The 11,783-nt window shown below is 44.1% G+C and overlaps 1 protein-coding gene across 1 annotated transcript in view; it reads right to left on the bottom strand.

The window, feature by feature from the left end:
• Nucleotides 1-8,230: 8,230 nt before the first annotated feature.
• Nucleotides 8,231-11,783, bottom strand: part of LOC123367573 (opsin-5-like) — a 48,844-nt gene continuing 45,291 nt past the window's right edge. The window contains exons 5-6 of the mRNA XM_045011897.1: nt 10,658-10,881; nt 8,231-8,950 (exon numbers count right to left, since the gene is read on the bottom strand). Coding sequence (XP_044867832.1) covers nt 8,507-8,950; nt 10,658-10,881 — 668 coding nt within the window. The 3' untranslated portion in view covers nt 8,231-8,506. The remainder of the gene's footprint in view (nt 8,951-10,657; nt 10,882-11,783) is intronic.

Below are 11,783 nucleotides of genomic sequence, written 5' to 3'. Positions count from 1 at the left end.
AACTGCCTCTGCGCTACAAAGCTTTCATAAGGCTAGGCAGAGAAAGGCAACTGCACTGATCAGTGCAATACTGCTGTGACACACAGCTGTGCTGATTGACGCTAAGTATAAGTATATGAATTGGACAATATGGGGACGTCTGCAACTACCTATTCCCCCTAGTAGATGGGAGAAGGTGATAAGAAGAAACAGGTGCAGGCTGTAAGGAGCAGGACAGGGCCGCCCAGAGGATTCCGGGGCCTGGGGTCTTCGGCGGCGGGGGGCCCTTCCGTTCCGGGACCCGCCGCCGAAGTGCCCCGAAGACCTGCGGCGGGAGTCCCCCACCGCCGAATTACCGCCGAAGCGGGACCCGCTGCTGAAGTGCAGCCCGGTCTTCGGCGGTAATTCGGCCGGGGGGGGGTCCCCGCCGCGGGTCTTCGGGGCACTTCGGCGGCGGTCCCGGAACGGAAGGGGCCCCCCCGCCACCGAAGACCGGGCTGCGCTTCGGCAGCGGGTCCCGCTTCCCCCCCGCCCCAGCCCCAGCCTCTTACCCCCGGCTCCCTCCTCACCCGGAGTCTCAGCGCCTCGCCGGAACAGCCGCAGCGTGTGGCCGGCGGGGCCTGAGCTCCATCCCACTCAGAGCCGCGTGGTGAGGGGGCGGGGCTGGGAGCTCCACGTCGAGCGGAGGCAGCTGAGCTCAGCCCGGAGCTCCCAGCCCCGCCCCCTGACCACGCGGCTCTGAGCGGGGCGGGGCTCAGGGGCCCCCCCGGAGACACGTCGCTTGATGCGCTGAGGCTCCAGGAGAGGGGCGGAGGCGGGAGCCTCCGCTGTTCTCTTGGGGGCCCCTGCAGAGCCCGGGGCCCGGGGCAAATTGCCCCCTTTGCCCCCCCGTCTGGGCGGCCCTGGAGCAGGACCTCATATTAGAGTCCATGTTTGCTTGTGGCTGGCATACAAGAGTGGAGCTGGGCAGAGCAGTTGTTAGAGGAGATTTGGGGTTTCCTCAATACAGTACCAAACAACCCTATTGATCTGTTTATATTTAGGAGCTAACATGACCAGAGCCCACAAGACACTCCATTATATAAGGCTGACCGGTTCTGGCTCTGTTGTTGCAAGGAAAAAGACTGGTGGGTGACTTTTCAAACAGTGAAAGCTTAAATTAAGTTGAGCTGATAATGTCACAAGGCCCCTTAATCGCAAGATTTTACACTGTGAGGGTCACAGATAGAGCCACACTTACAGGAACTTGAGGCAGAGCCATGAATTTCCTTGGGCAAGGCAGGCAGAGGGCGTATGTGAGTATTTGAAGGTAGTCAGAGCTATTTGCAGCTGAATATCATCAGCATAGAAATAATGATAAAATAAATACGTTTTAAAATGTTGAAAGAATGACACTGTACCTGTGTTCCATAAGGGCAATAGGAATAAACCTGACCATTTCCCCCGCCCCCCCATAACAAGACTAAATATTTTTTAAAATCAGTGCTGACATTCCTTTATTGTTGTCTAATGAGGGCTGGCTTGCCTGGCTAGGAAAAAGTTATGTAACCAGTTGCTCAGATTTCATTGAAGAATCTGAAGTAGGCAGCAGTTGCAAATGTCACCATTCGTCTTTAGAGTTTGTTTAACTGAAGCCCAATTTGTTTGCATGGTGTGCGGTTCTTTGTTTTCCCCCTTGTTTTCTGAGTGCCAGTGAAATGTCACAGCTCTGACTATTGTGGAGTTCTTAGACCAGCCACACTGCTGTCCCTGCTGAATTAACAAGGGGCCTCATTGAGCCATTGTTCAGGGAAACTTTCCACGAGGGAGGTGCTGGCTACTTATCTATGCTATTCCCAAACATTCCCAAACATTTTTACACTCTGCTTCTTTCATTAATTGCATTATTTGTTTTTGAGCTTGTTGCTGAGCAAGTCAAATTGTCTCACGCCTGGTTAGCAAAGCCTGAAATAATTGTGACTGGGTTCAAAGTGGTTTTTAAGGGGATGAGTACAAGCACACAGACCAGTCTGGTTTCCTGGGCCTGCTGTGAATATTTAATTCATGCTGGGTTTATCCAGATCTCAAGGAAAGGCTTGAATGAGAACCGGTGGTTCAAAATGTGTCCACTACTCGCTTGACGGTCAACTCTTTTTTTGTTTTGTTTTAGCTAAGCCACTATAAGGATTTACAGACTGATTCAGATTAACCCACCTCTCTTGTAAAAGTCCAGCAAATATTACATTTCTTCATCTCAAAGAAATTTGCACCCTAGCATTAGTCATTCTAACAATCTTTAAATAAGTTAATTGCAACAGGAATGAGGAAGGTGAAATTGCTGGTTTAAAATGGGAACTCCCACCTCTGGGAGTCCTGGTGGTTTTTTCTGCTGAACATGCAATTGGATATAGAGTAACAGGACTTTCTGCTTTTGAGATTTGAATGATTGTCTCAGGTCTGTAGATCGATCAGATGAATGACTGTAGTTGCCCGTCGTGCAGCATGTCATGGCATACTTTCAACAGGCTGGGTGCATCTGCTTTTAAAATCTCACCTTTCCAGGTCTGCCGTACATAAGTTGCGTATATAACTTTTACTGCTACAGTTTTAGTAGACGTGCCCAGTGCTACTCTCTTAGCAGTCAGTAGCAAAGCTCCTAGTGGCTTAAATGAGAACAGGATTAGGACCATTATTAGAATCTCCATGAATGCGAATAACTCTCTTACGATACGAGATCTTGATTGGTTGTAGCTTTGTATTACACTTTTGTCCATCAAGAGGGAGACTCTAACATTCAAAATTAAAGACAAAGCTGAAACCTATAAAAAAAAATGACAAAAGGAGGAAGGCAATCTATAAATCACTTCCTTATAACAATGGTTTTCTAAGCTCAAGTAATCAGTCCCCTTTCATAGCTGCAAGTAAAGTACACTACAATTTGCTTTAATGCTGTGAAAGATCCTATACGATCCAAAACATAAAGCCTGATTTTACACATAAGCTTTGTAATGCCATAAAACCATTTCTGACCCACAAAAATGAGAGACCACACATCAGCCATCCCCGTTGAATGGTTATTCATGTGATTGTGCCAACTAAACTACAGCAGCACATTCTGCATGAGGGACACATGGGAATTGTTCCAATGGAGGTATTAGCAAGAAGTTCTGTGTGGTGGCTTGGCAAGTTCAGTGGGTAGTAGAGTTACACCAGGAATGAAGTTCATTCACTGGAATGACAGCAAGGAGTTGTTTGGGGTATGAGCATAAGCCAAATATGCCAGCACTAACCATGACATGTATGACTGTGGTTCAGGATGGACTTTGGCGGAGAAGCCCTGTGGATTTTGCAGGAGCACCTTGGGGAGAAATGTTCTTTGTGGTTGTTGATGCTGATGCGCATGCTAAATCTGCATTATTTATAACAACTAGTGTATAAACAGCCTTAAGGGAGTACTGTACTTTTTTAAAATACAGCCAGCCAGTTCACAGTTTGCATTATAGGAATTTGAAATCTTTTTCATTTCAATACATGGGCTCAAACGTCTGGCCTGCACCTTTACAGGTGCACCATTTTCATCACTGGTTTAGGGCAAAGAGTTGTACCGTCGTTTAAATAAAGTTTAAACTCTTAAAAGACAGTACTTCAACCTGGTACTCAAACATGTTGGCAGTTTGGTTGCCTATAGTAATCTTCCTCATATCAAGGCATCAGCCATGTTACTTTTTGGTAAAAAATTTGACATAAAACTATATCAGGTAGGAGCTGAAATTAAGCAGGATGTTGCAGTAAAAACAAAACAAGTTTGGGGCACAAACTGCTGGAGTAGGAATTTGAAGTTCAGATGCTTATATTCTAGCCAGGAGCTCTGCAAGCCAAGGGAGAAATAATTGGGTATTATCAAAAGTTGTGGCACAGACAGAGCCAGCACCCATGCAACTTTAATTCTGCCCCCTCATGCCCATGCATTATGATACAGTATTCAAATACAGGATGGAAACTATTTTTCCGACAGGACCTCTTCCTGAATCAGTGCACAGGATGGACAGTGCTCTGGGAATCAGGCAGCTGTTCAATAGTTCTCTTTCTCTTCATAATTTGATGTATGGGCCCTGCCTCCTTCTTCGTGCCATGTCCAAATTCAGTACAGAATTATTAATTTCCTCATGGAATTTTTTTATGGTGCTGTCATGATATATCTGCACCTCACAGACCAGAGCTGCTTAGAAGGGGGAGGAGGGGCAGTTTGACCAAGGGCTCCCTCAGAAGGGCATTGCAACTTGGGGTCTCAGCACCACTTGGATTTGGCCCCTCTGGCATGAAGGAGGAATGGCCAGGCAAATTTGAGTGAGTGGCATTGTGACCTGGTGCAAACCTGAGTGGTGCTGTAATGTCGTGCGCCACGTGTCAATACCTGGAGTGGGGAGCTCAGCCCCAGTGGACAAGAGCCATGGCTGTGGGGTGAATGAATGGCAGGCTTATTCTCCAACCCCATCTTCCCCCTGGGCCTGCCCTCATTGGTAATTTTTTTGGAAGTGTAGGGGGCCGCAGTTTCAAATTTTGCTCCAGGTCCCAAAAAAACCTCTCTGTGGCCCTGTCACATACACCAATTAATTTATCTGCACGTGTCTCCTGTGAGGTACGGACATAGCATCCCCTTTTCACAAATGAAGAATTAAGATCAGAGATAATAGCACAACATTTACAGAAGTGTACACTAATTTTAGGTGCCTAACTTGAGAGACCAAAGGCCTGAATTTTCAGAGCCCATTGATTTCAACCAAACTCCCATTGACTTCAATTGGAACTGGGAGCGTTCAGCACTTCTGACAATCAGACCCTCAAATTTTCAGGCTGGGCACCCCAAAACAGTGGACACTTTTGCAAATTTTGGTCTTATTCTCTTAGGGCCAGATTTTGGAAGGTATTTAAGCACCTAGAGATACAAATGGGTGCCTAAATAGCTTTGAGGATCTGGCCCTTTGTGCCTCAATTCCCCATATGTAAAAGGGGGATAATATTTCCCTCTCTCACATGGCAGTTGTGAAAATAAATCCAGTCATGTTTCCAGAGAATGAGGAACACAGAATCAGTGACTACCGCTGAAAATTCTGACTGATGTGACTTACCCAACATTTCGTAGGAAGTCTGTGGCAAAGCCATGACTGAACTGGACTCTCCTCACAGTTCACTGTCTTAAGATCATCATTTTTTTTTAGGAAAACAAATTAAAGGCAAGGGAAGAAAAATAGAAACAAAAATCAGGAGTCTCAAAGACTCATTGGCTTTAAGGTCAGAAGGGACCATTGTGCTCATCTATTCTGATCTTCTGCACATCGCAGGACACAGAACCTCACCCACCCACTCCTGTAAGAGACCCCTAACCTCTGCCTACATCACCAAACTCCTCAAATCATGATTTAAAGATTTCAAATTACAGAGAATCCACCATTTACTCTAGTTCAAACTAGCAGGTGACTTGTGTCCCTCGCTGCAGAAGAAGGTGAAAAACCTCCACGGTCTCTGCCAATTTGACCTGGGGAAAAATTCCTTCCTGACTGTAAATGGCAATCAGTTAGACCCTGAGCATGTGGCTCCACCTACCAGACACCTGGGAAAGAATTCACTGTAGTAACTCAGAGTCCTCCCTATCTCTGGCAGTTGGAGATGCATTTTAAAAACCCTCCATGACTGCAATTATTTCATACTTTAAGTCATGAAACAAATCACTTTATGTGCACTGAAGTGATGTTACACATTTTAGACTCTCCCCGCCACACACACAGTCACACACTGGTATCTGCGTGCAATCACAAAACTGCTTCTATTCAAGGCTTCTGGATATGGTGTCTATTTATTTGAGCAACACTTAGTGACAAACATGCCACTGTTTTTTGCTGCCCTTGCTGCTGCTGAGCCTGTACCACATGTTTGGTGTCTGCAGTGGTATCCCTCTGCCTACCCTGCACAGCCAGATAGACTGCCTTGCTGGTGCTCTTTTAATGGGAGCCAGGGTTCTGTGGCATCACTGTGTATTGATGAAGAACCATAGCTCACTACTGCACACAGTCCTTGCAAGATGAAGTACCATTGCTGCTTGCCCAAGCTTTTGGGAGAATTGAGTACACCTTCTATTCCATCAGTAGATATGCCTGCATTCTGCTTCTGCTCCTTCTCCCTCCTGCTTTCCTCACTCACATCTTCCTTTTCTGGTGTCCTCCTTTCCACCACTACCCATCCCCTCCATCATCTAATTCCACTATTTGTTTGTGTATATGTGATTGTGTATCTATTAAAGTGGTCAAAAGAAGTGTACGTTACAGTTCAGATTGAATTCTAGCTTCCACTCTTGCAGAGTTGGAAGATGTCCATGGAAGTGGGTCTTAACTATGCAAGACTATCCTTTGGAGTGTTATGTCTGTCGTGAATTGCCATAGCAATTCTGTGTATCCTAAGGGCCAACTTCTGCAGTGAGTGTATTGGGAGAAAGGCATAGGGAACCTATTCACCCCCTTTTTCATCTTCCTGTGTGCAGGGGGCAGTGTGTTTCCCTTACAAACAACAAAGCACTAGGGGGGGAGCCAGATTAGCTGGGTGGCTGGTGATTAGACGTGACCAGCCCATGAGCTGAATAGCTAATGTGTACACTTGAGACAGCAGTGTGCATCAGCTGGGGCTGCATGGTGCCTCACATCAAAGGAGAAGCAAAGTGTACTCAATAGTGCATAGCACCTGCACACACTGAGCCAGCAGCATGGTTCTTGTGCTAGACGCAAGCGTTTGCTCCCCGCTACTCACCCCACTGTCACCCCTGCTTCAGTCCATCCAGTCAGAGTAGGATTTTGCCTGAAATCTGCTGTGGCTTTGATTCGCTCCTGTAATTGTGTAATGCAGCTTCACCCAGACACAAGCAGCTGACCTATTTGCTTTTAATTATTTATGATAATGAAATAGAAAAAAGCCAAATTCTCAACATTTTTCCATGAAAATGAATACACTTTCAGTTCAGCTCTATGGCCATGAAAGAAATCATAGTTCACTGCCATTGCTTATAAAGTGTATTTGTTTTTAAATTCAAATCAGATGAAAATCTCAAACCAAATATACTAAATGGAGGAAATTAAGGTGGATTTTTTTTGATAACTTTCCCAAGAAACACACATGGATAAGCATACTTCTGCAAAACAAATACAATGTTTATGTACTTGGACACTCAGATGTCAGAGATTCATAACTAGTAATGGGGTTTGCAAACCATTAATTATTTATCTTGTTTAATGATGGAACATATAAATGCCAATGAATGCATGCAGATACAATGTTTCAAAGGGAACGTGTTTACTGTAAACATGCCAATACATTTTTTTGGGTGGAAGCCTGTGAACAAGAATAGCTCCTAAGGAGGAGGAAAATGGACATGTCTCTCTTTGTTTTCATTTTCCAAAACAAACCTGACAGAATATGCAGATTCTGCCAATAGCATGAAAAATAAAGCCTTTTTACTGGTCGAACCCCACAGCTTTGCTATTTAAATCACTGCCTTGTCCTACTATTTTTTAGAGTAGCTATTTCTATCTAGTAGTTGGCAGCTTTGTATCCCTGGACAGATATGCGAACTGCCCTGAGAAGAGTCAAAGGGTTTTGGTTTTATTTTTTAAATAATTTTCAAACCATACTTTATTGGTACTCTTGTGAGAACAGCATCTTGCTAGATTCATTGCCTGTGCACAAAGAGCTTGCCAACTAGCCCAGTGACATGGCTGCTACTGCACTCAGTTCTAGCTAAACTTCAGGACTCTTATTTCTACATCCAGCCCCACCCACTCACCCCTCTAGTTTGAGTAGCCAGAGAGTATCATGGAGGTGACAGCGTTAGTCTCCTGCAGAGAGCGTGTGGCTCTTGCACACCCTCTAGTGGCCGATCATGGAGCAGCATTATAGTGATCTAAGCAGACGCCGACTTCCCTTTTGGCCTTTGACTAAGGGCAGCATTGTGGAGCCAGAGGAATGGGATAAACCCGGACTGTTAAAGGGTAGAAAAGGCTGGGAAAATGTGCTTTGGGAAATGAAATCACCTAATTAATATAATTTGGATATGAAAATATTAGTGATTTTGGCTAACTGATTAATTTTCTAAATAAAGTCTTTCAAATGCTGTAATGTAGATCCAGTAGGGTGACCAGATGTCCCATTTTTAAAGGGACAGCCCCGTTTTGGGGGACTATAGGCACCTATTACCACCCCTCCCCGTCCCATTTTTTCCACAGTTGCTATCTGGTCACCCTAAGATCCAGAGAAGGAAAAATTCCCTCTGACACTAGATTTGATGTCCACCATTGTAATTTGCTGCACTGCATTTTATAACCCATGTATAATCAGAATTATATCTGTTTAGCACATCCTGATTTGCTTTAAGTCATACAGGAGTCGTCATTAGTTCTATAGTAAGAGACAGATGGAATGGGAATTAGGGAGCTGCTCAGAAGTGGTGAGCTGAATCTGTTCTAGTTGTATATATAGTGGGTGGGTGCACATGGTAATTGCAGCCTTACAGTCTATCACATTCGATATCAGGGTTGGTAGATGCAGAATCAAAGGTTCCAAAATACACTTCCCTGTTTTTGGGAGGTGGGGTGTTGGTTGGGCTCCCTACCCCAGAATCAGGACTGGGTGCAGGCTGGACCACCGCTGCATATTTCTCGTCTCTCTGAGAAGGAGAAGGCTCCTGCTTCTGCTTGAGATTTTTGAAGCGTTTGAGCTTCACGGGGTCCTTAGTCTCCTTAGCACAATGCAGCAAGATGAAAATGTCCCTTCGGAATTTGGAGCTCATTCCAAAGTAGATAATGGGGTTGTAGAAGCTGGCAGACTTGGCAAACAGACTGGCAAAGATACTGGTTAGATTGGGCACTGAGTAGCCACAGGCAGACCAGATCGAGATGACAGCATATGGAGACCATGCTATAATAAAGGCCGTGCAAATGACAATAGAAACCTAGGAGAGAGAATGAAAACATCTTTTATTTTCTTAAGACAATACAGTACATTGGATTACACTAAAGAAGCAGAGAGATGCAGTGTGGTTTGATGGCTAAGAAACACCTGGCTTGTATTCCCAGCTGTACCACTGAACCACTGCCTGACCTTGGGCAGGTCATTTCACCTCTCTGTGCCTGTATTTTCCCTCCCACACTTCATCTTAGATGGTGAGCAATTTGAGGCAGGGATTATCTGTTACTATATGTTTGCACCAAATCTAGCACATTTTATATGGAAAATGTGGTGATTGTTTTAGATAAGGAATTGAGTGTACGTCTTCATTGTCATATGTTATTGTATATGATGGAAACCACTTTAGGTCAGGTGGTGCTCCTGCACCCCCAGTTCTGCTAGTTCCAGCACCCCTGCACTAGGACACACTATGGGCCAGATTTTGCAACTTTTGCTCTTGTTCATTGGTACTTATTTGTATATGTTGTCTGGCTTTGTTTGGACAGCTCAGATGGGTATTTCTCAAAAGTAAATCAAAGATATAGAATTGGGTCCACTCTAAATATTTACTGAGATAAAAATAGCTAAAATCCTTTGTAGATCCCTGGTTTTCAGAAGTGCTGAGAATCTCACAAGCCCAGTTGCAACATCAGTAGGAGTGATGAGTGATCATCTCATCTGAAAATCAGGCTCTAGGCCAGTGGTGGGCAACCTGTGACCTGTTAGGGTAATCCATTGGTGGGTTGCCAGACAGTTTGTTTACATTTGCACGGCCACCCGCAGCTCCCAGTGGCCGCGGTTCACTGTTCCCAGGCAACGGGAGCTGCGGGAAGTGGCAGCCAGCAGCAACCACCTGTTGCCCACCATTGCTCTAGGCCAATATTTTCAAACATAATACCTAAAAAGTTTGACATCTTAGGCACTAAATAAATGCCCTGGTTCTTAGAAGCATTTGGCAGAGAGTGTTTCCAATGAGTGCAATGGTGTAGTGGATATTCAGCACATCTGAAAATCAGGCCACTTACTTGGGTCCTTAAATATAGATTTAGGTGCCTAACTATAATTTATGTTTGATTTTTTTTCCACTTGTATTTTGAAAGAATTGGGATGAAGATGCAGGGAATATGAAATAAAAACAGTCAAGTCAGGGCAGGAAAAAGACATAGGAAGGGAGACTGGAAAGAGGACCATGAAGAAGAAAGAAAAAAGATACATGGTAGAAGGACAGAGAGTGGGGGTTGGGAGTGTGGGGAGAAATGAGAATAAGAATCAAAAGGGAAAAGAAAGGAGAGCAGAAGAAAAGAGTAGGAAGAAACAGTTTTTTATTATACCCTAGTTTAATAATTAATAGTGGGATTTTTTTAAAAGCACTCAGCTTTTACTAAATCTCCTATTAACTTTGATGGAACAGGAAGCAGCGTTAGGCCAGTGATTAGCATTTTTGAGAATTCCACCATAAGTTTCTCTCTGCACCGTACTTCAGAAAAAGAAGAGGATACAATCTTTGGTGATCCATAAATAAAGTACTTCAGTTTATTTTCTCCATATTTTAACCAACTGCATGATTTTTTCATGTTCTGGTTTAATGTTAATTTGTGATCCAATTTGATAACAAGTCTTCAATTTCTTCATTGAACTCTAATGCTATTTCTATAGAACATAGAAGATTATTTTCTTATATACTACAGATATACTAAGCACCCAGACGTACCCGAGTGACATTTCGCTCCATTCGCCTCTGCCTATCTGTTGGATCACCCATTCCAGTTAGTGCATGGCTTGACTTGACAGTATTGATGATGGACACGTATGAGAAGACCATCACAATCACAGGTAGGAAGAAACAGCAGATAAATATAGACACAATGTAGGACTTGTAGATTGTAGAGAAGTTGGCTTTTGCCCAGTCTATCTCACATGTGCCATACATGCGATCTAGAAAACAAAACAATTTGGTTAGCTTTTTTCCTTTTTAACGTATTTCCCTTTATCAATCTTAAAGCATTTGATTTATACATTTAAAACATATAGTTTTCTTCTTTTAAAAAGCAAAGGATCAAGTGATCATGGTGATGTAATGAATTATGAGATAATGTTCTATAGACACAATTTTCTAAGACCTCATGGATTGCAACAAAATGTATTACAGGCTACTTGCCTCTGATTTAGATTTCCACTGCCTATGTAGCACGAAGAAACCATTGTTGGGGGGACAGTAAAGTGTGATATTTTAGTTCCCACTCTCAGAAAAATGGTTATTAATTCTGTAGGTTTTATACCATTGTAAGTTATGTTCTTCCATTTGCTATTACTTGCTACACAGTAACTTTTTCTAAGATCTCGGTACCAAACAGCAAAATAAGAAGTTATTGTATCAAAGATAATACCCCAAGCAATTAAAAAAGTCATGTTAACTAACAGATTACAAAATAAGAAATAGGAATAAAAAATACAGTAACTCCTCACTTAAAGTCATCCTGGTTAACGTTGTTTCGTTGCTGATCAATTAGGGAACATGCTCGTTCAAAGTTGTGCAATGCTCCCTTCTAACGTTGTTTGGCAGCCGCCTTCTCTATCCACTGCTTGCAGACAGAGCAGCCTGGTGGAGCTAGCTGGTGGTTGGAACCAGGGTGGACCGGCAGCCCCCCTATCAGCTCCCCACTCCCCTAAGTTCCCTGTACAGCAGCTGCCCAGCAGGCTATCAATTGCAGTTGTCCCTCTCCCCACTGCCATGTGCTGCTCCTGCCCTCTGCCTTGGAGCTGCTCCCTGAGACTCCTGCTTGCTGAGTTGGGGGTGGGGAGGGGAGGAAGAGAGGGGCTAATGTCAAGGTGTCCCC

This window comes from Mauremys mutica, chromosome 3 (genome assembly GCF_020497125.1).
Source record: "Mauremys mutica isolate MM-2020 ecotype Southern chromosome 3, ASM2049712v1, whole genome shotgun sequence".
NCBI classification, from domain to species: Eukaryota; Metazoa; Chordata; order Testudines; family Geoemydidae; genus Mauremys; species Mauremys mutica.
The sequence above is the reverse complement of the archived record's forward strand: the minus strand, read 5'-3'. Positions and strand labels throughout refer to the sequence as shown.